This window comes from Trachurus trachurus, assembly GCF_905171665.1.
Source record: "Trachurus trachurus genome assembly, chromosome: 15".
In the NCBI taxonomy this organism is placed as follows: domain Eukaryota; kingdom Metazoa; phylum Chordata; class Actinopteri; order Carangiformes; family Carangidae; genus Trachurus; species Trachurus trachurus.
The window spans coordinates 21,748,490-21,764,664 of record NC_139906.1 but is presented as its reverse complement, the minus strand read 5'-3'; the positions used below and the strand labels follow the sequence as shown (position 1 = coordinate 21,764,664).

The 16,175-nt window shown below is 42.0% G+C and overlaps 1 protein-coding gene across 1 annotated transcript in view; it reads left to right on the top strand.

Annotated features, from left to right (window-relative positions):
• Positions 1 to 16,175, top strand: part of adgra1b (adhesion G protein-coupled receptor A1b) — a gene marked incomplete at both ends in the record, with an annotated part of 168,525 nt that overhangs the window by 55,327 nt on the left and 97,023 nt on the right. Inside the window, 4 exons of the mRNA XM_083987586.1 lie at positions 1,065 to 1,284; positions 1,758 to 1,907; positions 3,785 to 3,946; positions 4,299 to 4,532. Coding sequence (XP_083843712.1) covers positions 1,065 to 1,284; positions 1,758 to 1,907; positions 3,785 to 3,946; positions 4,299 to 4,532 — 766 coding nt within the window. The remainder of the gene's footprint in view (positions 1 to 1,064; positions 1,285 to 1,757; positions 1,908 to 3,784; positions 3,947 to 4,298; positions 4,533 to 16,175) is intronic.

Sequence of the window (16,175 nt, the reverse complement as noted above, 5' to 3'; positions counted from 1 at the left end):
ACATGAGATGTGTGCTTCTCAGGCAAATTGACAAACTCTCCTAAGGCTGCAGGCGGCAGAAAAAAAGACATTTAATCTACAACAGCAGCAAGAAACAAAACCTGGAGTCCTTTTATTACCAAGGAAATGGAGTCTAATGTAGTGGACTGTGATTGTTTGGCTGGCTTTTTACACTCAAATGAGCTTTTTTTTACTGAAACACTAACAGGCATTACCCATAAAATGAAAAATTTAAAATCACCCCGGCCCTTATCACAGGTTGGTCAGTAGAGCAGCTCCAGGACTTGGCTCTTGATGACATTATTGAGAAAGTCTCATTTCTTGCTTCAGAGGCGACTTCACTGAACTTTGCACGGCCATATGAACAACTCGTATAATTACTGTTTAAGGCTGAGAACAGATCAGGTTTCTGCTTTAAGTACACATCATTCTTACGCACGTTTGTGGTGCATATTAAAGTGGTATGCATTAGACTTAGTATTGCACTTTCATACAGCTGTGGGACTTGCCAGAGGCAGATTAAAAAGAAAACTGTCAACATCAAAACACCAGATGTCAAGGTATCCTGACTTTTAGGCCTGATGTTAGTGAAGCTCCACACATGATGCATTTCAATTGTCTCTCCCTCTCCAAGCCCTTCCCCCTCGGTTTGTAACAAAACTTTAAGCTGCATCCAAAATAACCTTGAACATATCATCTTGATTATTTTCTCAAGTTTAAGAAAGCCGCTCCCCAGAAAATCACACACTGCTTCTTTACTGTAAGTTCATTCTTCCATTAAAAAAGTTCAGTTTCACCGTGCACAAAGTGGAAAGACAATAAAATTGAAGTTAGTAAATAAAGTTAATTAAGGCAGTAGTCATTAATAACACAGCACATTGTTTCACAATCAAGTATCAAAATCTGGCAGTCTTCTGCAAAAATAATTAGAGCTAGCTGTAAATCAAATATGCAAATTAATAATTTCCTAAGTACAGGGAGTATGAAATTGCCATCTGGTGCAGTGAGTGTAGATTCTCCCATTCACTTCAGTCCTGATCATTTGAGGATGTCTCGTGTGGCAGGTGGCCAAAGACTCTCGCTGGGATCCTGGCCTTCCTGCCCTGCGCTCCTGCCACGTTTGGCTCTGCCCCCCACCCCTCTGGCAGCGCTCCGCACCCCTCCAGCCAGCGGGAGAAGAAGGCATGGCGTCGCTGCGACCGCAACGGACGCTGGGCCGAGGAGGACTACACCCAGTGCCCGTACGCCAGTGAACTGACCCGCGTGCTGCATGAGCTCACCCAGGTATCATCGCTCACAGAGAACCAGCAGAGGAAACAATATTGTTGGTTTTTTTCAGCGTCACTTTGAACATTCACCATGATGTCCCACATGTTGGCTTTTACATGTTTTCCAACCTACTTAGACATCAGTAAGATTTAATAATTTCATATTCCTAGAATGCAGAAACAAACATCTGCACTGATTCATCCGTAGCCTGCAGGTATTTGCAGATCTATGCATGTATGCCTTTGTCTGCATAATCCAAAGTGACTGACGACAAGCTGACTTCATTCTGCATTACTCATGGGAATCTTGTATCACATTAAAGGGATCATATTCTCAAAACTACATGCAAGACATGAAATAGCATTATGTTCATTTATTATTTATTGCATGTTGTCAAAGCTGTTTAATGTTATGTCTCTGTTGAATTGTGGTGATGGACTGCGTGATCATCCTCTTTGAATACTACTTTCTTTTTTTATTTACTCCAGATAACTATTAACACCACCAACGCTCAGCCTTTAGGCCAGCAGTTAGTCGCCTTCACCAGCAGGGCGGCGCACTTCACTGATGTCATGGACGTCATCTTTGTCACACACCTGGTGGAGAGACTGACGAGGCTGATGGAGAAGCGCAGAGATGTAAGAATGAATGCACACAGCACCACATGCACCAATGCACCACAGCGAGTTCACACCAAAAACAAGGATTGACATGTTTTATGAAATCTGTAGGAGAGAGAGAATTTCTTCTTGAGTTGGAATGCAACAAGAAACATTCATGAAAATATGGGAAAGATGGCTACATCCATTATTTAAATGGTTTTTTTCTTTCTCTTTCCACCTCGTTATATTGTGAGTATCAGTGGGTTTTAGTATTATGAAGGTAGTCCCCAACTTTTTGCTGTTAGTTTGGATTGTGTTTGTATTTCATGGATTATTTTCTATTTCATTATTCATTTTGATTTGGCTGCTTATGGTTTGAGTTTAAAGGGACAACGAGGAGTTTCTATTCGGTTATAAAAAAGTCTCACGTTAATGTGGATGAATCTCCGCTACCCACACTTGTTTATGGGCCCATTTTCGATAAATATATCGTTCTGTCTCGTTATTTTGTTATTATTAGTGATGGCGGAAATGCTGGTCGAGCCGACCAGCGTTTCCTTACTTTCGGTTTCGTGAGAATAACGCAGCTGAATCGCCGTTTATGGTCGGAACTACGACGGTATGTGAACCTCTTTGAACCTCTGACTTTAATTATTGATGAATGAAAACATGAGTCCGCACGGAGGCTCATAAATGTAGTGTGAAAACGCTTCGCTTTTCCAAAACTCCTCGTTGTCCCTTTAAGTTTATTTCAAACAGCAAAGAATAAACAAATAAATAGAACCAAAAAAAAAAACAGTTACACATCCCTCTAAAAGTAGGGCTGCATGGCTGATCGAAAGGGTCAGGGCTGAAGCTACAAGCTTATGCCCTAACCTCCTTGTCTTCGGTTGCTTCTGTATCATCTATTGTAATAAGATACACTACCGGTACTTCTGGTTACCATTGGGTTCCACAGAAGACTTGGATGGAAAAGCCATCACATTGTTTGAATAGGTCAGCATGACACCCGTACTTTCACCCCTGTCATCCCATGAACACTTTTCTGGAAGAATTGTTTTGCTGTTGCCTTGTAGGTTGAGGTTCATCAGGAAACCTTTGACTTGCTTATCTCGAGGAAACAAGGTTTCTTAAGTGCCCTAATTGAACAAACAGAAAAGGACACTCGAGAGAGAGCCCCAAAAGACGTGGCAACACGCTGCCGTTGTTCCAGCTTCAAACCTTCAATCGATTCCAGACAGCTTAACTTTTCACCTCATGCCATTCCCTCTTGCCCATGGCAGAGATGGACTCTGAATGACAATTATGGTTATGAAGATGCACCTCTTTTTGGGCAACCCATGTTTTTACCTTAAGTGAACCTCTTTTCCGTCTTCGGGCCGCAGGCTATCGCTCGGCTTTGCATAACGCTGAAGGTCAGACTGCGTGGAGGGGGAGGGTGTCGAGCTCAGTCAGTCAAAAAAATCAATATTAGCTCTCACTTGTCCAATTAGTCATCTTAGGTCATTCTGAAGGAGATATTATGATGGGATACTTTGCGTTTTATCTTGGCGAACACAATGGTGGGGGAGGCCACCCTCATTCATCCCATAGAGAACAGTCAAATGAAGCAACAATGAGAAGTACAGTAAGTAAATAGCAAACTGCCATCTCAAGGAAGTGATTAGGCCCCATTGGAGCTGCTAATCTAAATTAAATCTCCCTGTAATGAATGAAGCCACCGTTGCCTCCCTCACAGTTGTGACTGGAGATCATAAATGTGCCTGTTGTTGTGGATATGATTGATGTGCATGATGAGCCTGCCTCATGGAGTGTGTGTGTCTATGTGTGTGTGCATGGGGGGTTTACACATACAGGTTGTGCAATTGTGAACGTACACCATTTACACACATGTCTGTTTGTGTTTTCCGCAGCTTGGGGACTACATATCAGACATAGCCAGCAACATGATGCGAGTGGAGGAGCACATCCTGTGGATGGCCCAGAACGAGGCCAGGGCGTGCACTCGCATTGTCCAGTGTGTGGAGCGCATCGCCGACCTGGCACTGACTGGAGACAATCAGTCCATTTCTAAGGTACGGCTGCTAGGACACTAGGACAGACCTTCTCTTACAGCCACAGTCAGGCAGGGAAGAGGTTGATTATTTGACTCGTATTTGACTAAATGTCTCGTAGCTTTACCCCGTTTTTTTTCTTCCTGAGGTTTAGAATGAGAATTTAATTTGCCCCGAGCAGATAGCTAGAATAAGGCTAGAGAAAGATAAATTGCTTCCTCTCTTTGTTTCTTCTCGCTTCCATCTATTTTTCTCCCCTCCTCTGTCACTTGGGATAAAAGCGTCTGCTAAATGACTAATATAAAAATCTATTCCCTCCCCTCTCCTCTGTCACTCTGTCCCTCACTCCTAATTTTCGGCCTCCCTCCCTCAGGTGTCGGCCAACATCGCTCTGGAGGCTTTTCTGATCCGGCCGTCTAACTTCCTGGGCCTGTCCTGCACGGCGCTCCAGCGGCCCCCCTCGTCCTCGCCCTCCCCCGTCCCTGACAGCCACCACCACGCTGACAAGGGCGCGAGCAGAGAGCGTGATGCCGTGGGGGAATCGTGGCTCAACTTAAAATGCCACACTGTCAACAACAGCGGCTCGCCGGCCAGTCAGCTCAGCAAGGTAAGGGCACAAGTTAATAAATGGCGTGAAACTTTCTAAAATATGCTATTCCGCTCTTTTTCTCACCTCTTTTGCTGAAATCCAGCGGATCTGGCCCGAGGTCAGAGAATGTCGTCTCTCTTTCTAACTCTCAGCGGGGTCTTTTTTAAAAGCCACACATACTTTTGTATTTCTTGACACTCTGTTCAAATGCAGGGATGAGAAAAAGGACAGGAGATGTTCTAAAAGCATTTGAGAAAGAATAAAATATGAGACTGGGAGTACAGCTTGTACAGTGGCTCGTGGGCACAATAAAATGAATTTTCCAACACCACACAGTTGAAGCATGCGAGAAGGATTACCAACTGCTCTTAAGTCTCTCGTCGCCTATTTGTCCGGGCAAGATGACACCTTGTTTGGCTTTGTTGGCACGCCATAGATCAGCTGGTGATAGGTGGGGCTGTAGTGAGGGTAGGGCCTGCAAATAGGACAGTAATTTGGGAGTCGGTGAATGTGGGGCACACCCTTATGATGGATACGATGGCCTTGCGCGGCCATCACATTATATCAGCTGCAGGCCACCACCATGGCTCCAGTTGAAGCTGTCCCAGATGACAAATACCACGTCAAACAGATCAGAGACGCTCTGCAGGCAACGCGCTCGGCTCACCTCACACCGAAGCGGCTTGTCTCTGCAACATCTGAACAGTTTGCACCCTCTAGCTACTCGGCCTGCAGTCCGCCGAATTCATCAGCGTGCGTGCGAGTGAGTCCGCCGTCTGTGTATGTTAGTGTGTGTATCAGTGGGTGTGTGTTTATCTTTCAGTCTGCTGGCTTATTTCATTCCCCCCGTCTTCTCCTTCTCTGGTGAGATGGTGTCACGTCTCTGTGGTTTTGTTCGCAATTATAGCACTTAGTTCTGGCTCCAGGCTGTACGGAGCATGCATGTGTAGAATATGTGTGTGCATTTGTGGGAGATGATTGAGGTCAGCTGCATCATGGGAAGGACAGTATCACAGATGGGCCCAAAACAAACAAATAAAAATTGAAAAACAAACAAACAAACGCCTGCTGGTATATTTATGCTGATAGATAGTGGATTCTCACACTGTGTCTTTTGAGTAGCAAATTTTGCACAAGCATGAAACCCCCAGTCTGATGGATTTGGATTTTCACAGTAAATGTGAGATGATGTGGTGGACGTGTGGCGCGCTCTAAGGCTTCTCATCGTTGCCTAATCTCAAGTAAGAGTCTTAGTTAAGTTTAGTATTTTAAGAAAGGAAGCTTCTATCTGTCCTCTTCATTACTGTGATTTGGGGTTTCTGCCATGAAATATGTGACCAAATCTAAATGTTTCATTCTACACAAATTTGGCATTTCATCAGGTTTTTGTGTGAAATTTTTCTGACATCTCAGTGGGCAGTAGAAACAGCTTTTCCCCCCCAAATGTACACAGCCTCCACGTGCTGACAGGGTATCAGCCGTCGCCATGCTCTACAACAGCATGGAGATATATTTAGTGATATTTCTTTGCATGAGTAAAAGCCATTATGGTCATGGTCGATCTCTAATGAAGTTCAGTTGTGTTTTTGAGTCCAAATTGGTCAAATATGGAGGTTTTCTAAAATGGTCATTTTTATTGGCAGCAACCACTGAACGAGTGGCTGAAGTTGGCAGAGCTGAGCTTTACTGTATGTGCTGTGATGCGAAGGACAGGAGCAATGACTGTAAAGCACTGGCTTGATATCTATGTAGAATCCATCACATTATTTTCAAGTTCATTGACTTGAGCTGCTACAGTAGTACCAGTGTAACCAGTCCATCCTCGGATGCAGCATATTGCTACAAAGACAAGCCAGTGATCATTTAGCAGACGTCAGTAATGATCAAAGGGAATTAATACTATATATTGTTCACCGTGTCGTGCTTATTCCAGCAGTCCCACACAGCAAATGGGAAAAGAAAAGGTCTAAAGAACAGACAGAAGAAGGGATTCAGATTCTATAAAAAGCCATTGAACCTAAATCCTGGGCAGCGGGAGAGTCACTGCTGTTATTAACAGTGGATTTGTTTGACATCTCAATCAGCTTTTTTTTTTTTTTTAAGCAAGTGAGATCAGAGGAAGCTCACAATGGCCAAACCAGCTTGCTGTAGGATGGAGTTCTGCTTGAAGTCTCTGGCTTTTTCTTTGGTGCATGAGATTTATTTCTAGGCCAAGTTGAGAAATCAGAACAGAAGCTATTCACATATCATTCGTTGTGTCCATCGCACATAACTCATGTACTCTGTGCTTGACTCTGCATGCACCGATGCAGCCTGCAATTACCTTCTCCTCCAAGTGAAATTAATCAAGGTCTTTTGCAGGAAAGCAAACAGATTATATTAGAGTTCTCCATTATGTAAAAAAAAGAAAAGCAGCTTCTCCAGATAATCAGTTATATCTCGACTGTATAACCTATATCAGCAGTATCACGCAGTGCTATTATGTATACATTATTGCCTTAAGACAGTGATGGAGATTATTACTGTATTGCTGGCTGAGCCGGCATGGAGGAATCATAATAATAGAACAGTACATTAGAGGCTGTAGCCATACTGTATCTCCATTAAGGTAATCTTGATTTAACAAGGCTAAGAACATCACGTAATAAATGAAGTGGCCAATAAACTGGGAGAGTGCTTGTAGGTGGAGAGAGGGTCACACACATTCAACTTCAATCAGACTCAGAAGGTGCTCTACTTCATTATTGTCTTGGTATGATGAACATGCTATATTGTACATGAACTAGAGATGATGAGGGGATAGAGACGCACAGCAGTCCAGGATATAAGGACATAATCGGTAGGAATCCTTTTTCCTGTTTTTTGCGTTTTGGCATTTTATTCAGAAGGTGCAGTCCGTTTGGACATCTTTCTTTTTAAGACTTGATATATTTGGAATTTTTCTATTGGACAATAAGAAAAAAAATTGTGAAGAGTCAGTTTTTTGGCATGAGATGAAGAAGTGTAACAGTATTTCCAGCTCATTTAGCGTGCAGAATGAACACAGCTTGTCCTCCCTGGGCGATTCACACTCTCACACCTCACAAGCCGCCCAGTTTCACAGCTCCTGCTCCTCTGGAACAGTTGTGGGGTGAAGAGCGGAGCCCTGCATGAGAGCACTTTAATGGTAATTGTTGAGGGACTTAAACAGCTTATAAAAATGGCTCTAATCTATTCAAGCTATCATCATCCTGCACCAGTATAATAAAATTTCCACCTACCTCCACCGCTACGTACCTTTCTTGGGGCTTGTGGGAAAGAATTTGCCAATTATTGCTCATGTTGTTGTGAGACTTCATGTGTGTTTTGCAGGCATGTGTGTGACATCACTTGCAACAGGAAAGACAAATTGAAAGAAGGGTTTAAAGAGCTATTAAATGAATTTATTTGGCATCTTGTATAGAACAGGAAAAATTAAAGGGATATGAGAGGAGTCTTTGGTGATTATTATTTAGCTATCATTTAACAGGGATAGTCACGGCATGAGTCATCCTGAAATCCTCCCGTGGAGTCTAGACACTGGTGGTGAGAGAGAGCGAGAGAAAAACAGACGAGTCGAAGATCTGTATGGATGCGATGTGGAGAGGTTGTTTATAAGCTCAGCAGACGGACCTGCTGGACGGCTGGCCCTGACGGAAACTGGAGGTGTGAGGGTGGAGGCTGGCTGCTCCGACCCGACTCTGAAAGAAAAAAACTGAAAACAGCAGAGAAAGGGACGGTTTTAAAATGAAAACAGCTATGAGATGTTTGGCTCGTGGAGGTGGTGGCAAAGACTGATTGGTTGAACTGAAACGCTCGCCAGCTTCACCTGACTTGACGTCAGCTTTGTTTTACAATGTTGGGTCACCTCCAGTTCCCTCAGTGCTTCACAGTCCATGATCTCACCCAAACTGCACTTCTTTCCTCCACTGCAGTGGAAATGTCACAGTAATAGCTACAGGTCACCATCCATGTTTATATTGATGCGAAAGCTCTTGGGTTTTTCTTTTTTCCTGAAGTTGATCTTTCAGATTTTACCTCAGTAACTATGTTTCTGATTGAGACGGTGGTCTGTGATGACGATCCAGAAGTGAAATATCTTTAGGTGAAGTTACAGTATTTCCCTGGAGTCATTGCTGACAATGCTGCAGCCACCAGTGCAACAAGTATTTTACATGTCAGGTTGTCCAAACATTTAATGAATGTCTGTCACACATAAGAAAAGGAAGACACAGTTTGAACTGCCTACACACAGGGAAACAACTTGTATGATTCCTATGATCATGGGTTAATGATGCAGCTGTGTGTTGTGGATGCATCTTATAAGGTTCAGAGCATCATCTGCACTGTTGGTGTGAGAATTGTACAATTAGAAAATGAAATGAATGATCCTCATTCCAACGTGGAACGACGTTGGTGGGCAGATGTGTGCCAGCAGGAAACATATAAACCACAGCATGGACACAGTTTTTATTTTATTTTAATCTGGAACATGCATTGAATCATATTCTGAAGCTGGAGGCCTTATACAGTCTCATATATGAATGTTCAAAACATCAAGTGTAAGTGTTGCCATGACGATAAGTAAACCGCACATCATTCAGCTGAGACAAATCTCACAATTCTTGGTCTCACAGCAGGCTGCCTAAGCCAGTGTTAAGTTGCAGGATGAGATACAGCAATACAAAGAAAAGCAAAAATATACCAACCGGTGTTTGGAAAAGATGCATCAAATAGAACCTGTTTAGATTTAGCAGTGGATAGAAATCTAATGTGTGTAAAAAAAGACATAGCAACACACAGTAGAGAGAGCTGCTCGCAGTGTGAACTTGGTGTGAGTTAAATATGTTTGGTGTATCAGGAGCACATAACGCACATACACACTCGCAGGCACGCACACACACTCCCCTATGACTCATCAGTCAGCCTGTCTAACAGTGCTCAGTTTAACAGCACACTGTGAAGACTGCAACAGACACCCTGCACCACAGCTTGTTATTGAGCAAAGACACAAACAGGCAGTAAAGAAGAACTAATCTGGAAAGAATTCACAGTTGTCATCACAAACCCAATCAGCTATTCTCTTCCAACCCAAACTGCTCTGGATCTGGCAGTGAGAGAAGCAGTAGTTTTATCATTATGTGAGCTCACATATAATGGCTCATACTGTATACCTGTATTGATCAAATCATTGTTTTGTATTTTTATTACCAAATTCAATACAGTATATAAGTGAGGTTAGCATACATTTGTGTTGACCTGACATGGCTTACAATAGTGTCTGGTACCAGTCCTTTATTAGCAAGAACAGTAGCACACAAACTTTTTAAGTAGGGACTTTATAAGTGATTAATAGGCCGGCTCCTAAAAACCCACAGACTTCCCCATAAACCTCTTCCAGGCTGTTCCTTCCATCTTCGTGGAGCTGACTGATTGGCTGAGTGATCTGCTCTCTGTCTCACTCTGGCAGAAGCATCACACCGTTTAGAGCCATTTTGGGTCCAACTGGACTAAGACACACAGCATATGGCCCTGCTGCGCCGACACCTTGCCAAAAAGTGCCGTAGTAAAACACAGTCGTACAACATCAGTGCCTTGCATAATGCACTCTGGTGGACTGATTGATTTTCTGTGTTAACACATAGGCTATACATATTGGATATGTATATGTGTTAACACAGGAAATTATGTTGTTATTTTGTTGTGGTTGTATATACAGTAGATGTTTGTACAAAGGAGGAAATTCTCCTTCAAGAGCTTGAATTGATTCCTTATAAGATTCAGGTACCTTGAGCCTCCCAGTAGCCGAGCGGTCTGATGTCAGGCCGGACTGTATGTCATCTTTGTTCCTTGTCACTCACTGTCAGCCTACAAATAAACACCGCAATACCACAGAAACATTTCTCCCAGGTATTTCACTTCACTTTCTAGACCTGTGTTCCACCCTGAAAACACATTAAAATTTACTGAAGCAACTGGTGTTAGAGAAACTGCTCTGACACCTTCACTCTGTAGCTGGATAGCTTCAGTCAAAGATAGGCGACATGAGACGAGGGTCTGACACTGGTGCTGGCACATTTATGATGATTTGTTATGTAAAACAAGGCTCAGGAGGTTTAAATCACTATAGTAACATGTACAAAGAAATAAATTAGAACATTTAAAGGGGAACTATGCAAGTCGGGTTGTTTTTTCGCAGTTTTGCTAACCCCCTAGGCTGGCGTTGGCCAGATAGGGGGAGTTCGGGTGTTCATTTCTACTTCACCTAACCCTTCTCCCCATAACAAGTCATTCAACCATCGCAACTATTAATTCATTAATTAACTAATTAATTAATTAAGGTAAGAATCTTGCATAGTTCCTCTTTAAAGCATAAATAAATACTCTTGTGTGACAGGAGATGTTGAAATGCTCTGGTGTACCAGCAGCCTGTCTGTTGGCACATTGTCGTTCCTCTCTATGTCAGTTCACACTTGATAGATTTGCATCTCTACAGTACATGCGTCTCGAGGGACCACTTGCAAATACAAATGCAAATAAACCTGCATGTGTTGTTGTTTTTATCTAGTCTGATTATGACTGATGGGTCAGTTGTCTATGTGTGTGTATTGTTTGTTAATATCTCTGACGAAGGTAGAAAGCAACAACCGTCCTAACATTTCAGTTACAGTAGGACGGTTAATGGACTTAGTAAATGGACTTGCACTTATATAGCGCTTTTCTAGTCACTTGGACCGCTCAAGGCGCTTTACACTGTATTCTCATTCACCCTTTCACACACACTTTAATACAGCTCTGTGCGCAGACAGGCTTGGAGGCTAATCATTCACACACATTCATACATCCAATGATACATTGGAGGGCAAGTGTGGGTTCAGTGTCTTGCCCAAGGACACTTGGACATGCGGACCCGCTCTACCTCCTGAGCCACAGCCGCCCGCAACAATTAATCAATTGTGAGCCTGAGCAAAAGCAGAGTGTGGCATAATATTCTTCTAGTATGCCATTTTATTGATGTACGTTAGCTTGATAACATTTTTATCACTATCAGACAAAGAACCAAAGTAGAAAGAAACCAAAGTCATGGATAAATCTATAGTCAGATCTGATCTGTGGATTGTAGTAAACTTCATGTCTGTCCAGTCCTCTGTCCCACTGTGGTGGACTGACCATCATTTCCATCACTTCATGCCAGTAACGAGGCTAAAGACATTAATTTCTGCATATTATGTTTGTACGATATTAATTAAAAAAGCTCACTTGTCTATTGATCTTGTAGATGCTTCTATTGAGTCCTTCGGTGTTGGCGGACAAATAAATCAATCAGTGTCAGTTTGCTCTTCGGTCATTATCCATTTGCCACACGTTTATCTGAATAAGTGTGTGTGCGTGCAGATCATGCCTGAATTGACTTGACCTACTTATTCCATAAACTGGGTTTAGAAAACTAGGTGGAGCGATTACATTTTTATACTTGAGATTTGCATGTTTTATAACGTCTTACAACAAACAAATGTTAGAAGCATCGTATTCTCCTCTCAGATTCCCAACAGAATTTTATTTCCAGGTCTTTGTGTGCATCTCCTTCACATATTAATGTTACAACATTGCAAAGACGGAACATATGAAAATGAACACAGTCAGTGACTCACCGAGCTGCATTTGATCGCAGACAAAAATCTGGCACATATTGTTTCAAATGTCTGCTTAACACTTAATTGATAGGGATAAGTCTGAAATAGCAAATGCTTTGTTTATTGATAGTTTCCAAAAAAGTCATCCAAAAGCGTACGCCTCTCTCCATCTCCGAGTCCTCGTCTCTGCATGCAGAAAGGTGGCTGTGACACACTTGCTTCAAACATTTGTGAGGAAATTCCTGCAGATGTTGAATTGGATGAAGGAATGTGTATTTTTAGGTAACTTTTCACTGTGTGAGTATGGTGCAATTACAAAGGTTATATAAGTCGTGCTACATTGTTTTGTGGTATGAACATTAGAGGAGATCATTAGAAATTCAAGTGTATTTTAATCTGCAGTCAGAAAACACCAGTGGTCTCCAGTTGCTGGCAAGTGAGGAATGACTGTCTGCTTTTTATAACCCATTTTGAAACTGTCCAAACGAAGAGACGTAAAGCTTCCTGTCACTACAAGCAGGAAGTCTCAGGAGCAGATTTTCTGATACTTACATTGGAACATCAATATGAAAAATACTGAAATGAATAACTAATTAGTTTAATTTGACTTTGTATTGCATTTTGTTCACAAACACTCATTGTATAAACTGTAGTCCAGCTGAAGTCGAGTCGGAGTTAAAAAGCAAAGCTAACAATAAAAATCTGAAGACTTGTGAAGAATTATGTTGCATTCATGCTTCCGTTTTTTATTCATCATACTGATCCCCAGGTTGGAAACACTCCATCAGCTGGCTTTTGGTTTATTGACATCCATCAGTCATTAAAGTCTACCTGACAGCCTTAAACCTGACTCAGCAGTCTGCTTCACAACTGAAACAAAATCTTTAAATTTGCAATTAAAATGAGCTTTTGAAAAAAAAAAAAAGCCACCGTTTTCAGCATCTTTTCAGCCAGATTACTGCGTGTCTGTCAGCTGACCTTTAGTTGGTATCACACAGTTTAATACCATGGTGTCACTTTGTTTGGAACAGATTCAGAGCTAATTATCCCTAAGTTACACAAACATATGGCATCTTATCCTATTTCCCAAGTCAGTGGGCATTATCCTCGAAGTGAATTGCGGAAGGTATGGTTCATTGAGGATGACAGTTTGGGACAATATTTACCACTTTAGATCTCCCTCTTCCTTGTCATTGACAGGTAATTAGTGGAAGCCTTTAGGCTGAGCGCGTGGAGTATTCCCACCTCCCCCTCTCCTCAGATAGCCTCTCTCTGCTCCACAGAGCGCCACTGCTTTTTAATTACAACCACCCAGCTCTGTGGGGGTGTGTTTGTTTATTTTTTTTCTCTTTTTTGGGGTTGTGGTGGGTGTACGCGGATGTGTATGTGGACATGTTTGGGCATTTTAGTGTGAGGGTGTGTTTGGGTGTGTGTATGTGGTACCACCCTCCAGGTTAAGACTCTGTCTGGGGACACTGGTGTAGAAGAATAGAGCCGGGGGCTGGTGCACAGTAAACAAATTCTCTGTGTCAGCACAGGCATCTAAGACCAAATATGACCCAGTTTGTCCCGATTCAGTAAACATGGAGCTTTGCGAATGTGAATGCTTAATGTCCTGATAATTCGCGTCTAATTGGAATATGTTAGGGATGCGTTCTGTACAGTTCTCTAATAAGCAATGGAGGATTTAAAGTACTTAACTCCAACATGAATTGCGCAAGGACTCCTCATTAGCTCGTTGACCTGCGTCTGTGTGAGGAGGGGCCGCAGATTGAGGAAATCTTCAATCCATATTTGACATGCAAACGACCGGAGGTTAATTGTATGGGTGTTGAACTGCAGTTAAGTGTCAAAGTCAAATGGCAATAAGCATTAACACTAGATGGGTATTAAGGTTTTATTAGTTCATGTTACGCTTCATAATGAAGCGTGGGTGTGTTGTGTATGCGCGCCATCCCGGTGGGTGTATAAATCTGCAATGGATGTTTGTGTGTGTTTTTACAGGTGAATACGCTCGGTTGGCAGCTTATTCAGTACACCTGGCTCAAACTAATGCAGCCTAATACAGTCCCTCATTGAATAGTCTTTTGTGAGGCCTTTAACAAGGAATGGACAATTAATTGAAATATTATCACAATTGCAATATGGCTTAGTGTAATGTCCAAATCTCAGGAGCTGCAGCTGTTTTTTTTTTTGGTTGTTTTTTTGATAAAGGAAACATTTTATCACAACACACCACCAATGAAGAGTTGCGGTGCTGCTACAGAGAGTCAGAAATTATATTGTCCAGACGTGAAGGAACAAACTCCAACAAAATAACATCTTTATATATTTTATTTTCAGTAAAGATGACATTCAAAAATTACCTCAGAAACTGAAATCCTAAATCAATATGAAATAACTGTAGTATCTGCCAAAATGAATATACTATAGGGAGCTGGGAAGCGGGTGATATAGCGGCATTTCTTCTTGCAGGTGCAAGAACTTGTATGAACTTGCATGAATACATGAACAGTATATAGCCTATATATTGTTCATGTATTCATGCAAGTTCATGCAAGTTCCTGATTGTTCATCAGGCTGTTTGAGCTGTTTAATTTCCTTCACTGGCTCAGTGGGCCACAAAGGTATAGAGCAGTAATGAAATGTGCAAAAAACATTGCAATCCAATTACAGTGATGTTAAAAAAAACAACATGAGGAGAAAGAGTAGGAGGCAGGTAGAGAGGGAATCTGAAGAGATCAAATCATTTAGTTCTGTGGTGAGTTTAGGGCGCCGGACAGACGACGTACAGGAACAATTAGTTCTTCACACCATCGCATCAAAGGGAGAAATATTCATAAATCTGTTATTGTCATTTATTTCTATCCTGCTGCTCTTGGTGCAGGTGTTCACATGCAGGCAGCTGTGTGAGTGGGTTACTATAGTTACGGTGATGCTCTTCGTCTGTTGCTTAAATAATTTCTCACAGTTCAATTCAAGCAGGGTTTTAGGTAAGCCTTTTCAAAAATCTTGACTGCAATTGTAACTCAACTAGGGATATAATTTAAAGCAGAAGTGAGTGATATATTTGTGTTAATATAAGTCTTAAATAGTTATATCTTCCGACAGCAATCACTTACATAGAGTGTTTGGACTGAAACACGGGTCTCTCAGTCCCTCTGCTCTGCTCTGAGCCGAAGAGAAAACATTTATCGTATCCTACAGTTTTTATCCAATGAGGAGAGAGAACGGCATGCAGGGCTGTGTGTGCAGCCAAGGAACGCCGTGAATGTGGCGACGTAGGGACGAGGACTGTTATGGTGCGTTCAAGGAAACTCGTATTTTTCCGACCGTGAAGTCGTACCAGTTCGATCTGGTACGAGTTCACCGGTCGGAAGTTACGAGTGGCCGTTATAGTGACTTTCACCGGTAAAACAGGTCGGAAAAACACGAGTGGGTTGCCTGGAACGCTACAAAGTCGTAAGTTGTGACTTGAAGCTGTAATTTACGATTTCAAAAGCCTGCCTGAAACGCAGCATTAGCGAAAACGACCGGATCACTCACTTCTGCTTTAACACTGTGATTAACATGTTTAAATTAAAAAAAAAAAACACAGAACTTCTTCCATGAAGAAACAATCTATTTATGATACCTTGCATATGATGACAATGACATCTCCTAAAGAATGTAAACTGGTCTAGACTATGTCACTGATAATTAATAACCACTGAATATCCTAACTGGCTATGCTTTACCAAACTATTAGTCAGATTTTGTTGGACAAAAGTCTTGTTTAAATTATCTATTACTTTATTTTGACTACACAAACTTGCTACAATAACATCAAAAATATTGTGTATGACTCCCATGAGCTTGGAGGACTGCATCTATACGGTTTGGCAATGACTCAAATAATTATTGAAGGAAAGCAGTCTTGCAGGACTCCCAGAGTTCATCAAGATTCTTTGGTTTCGTCTTCCAAGCCTGCTCAATGCTCAATAATGTTCATGTCTGGTGACTGGGCTGG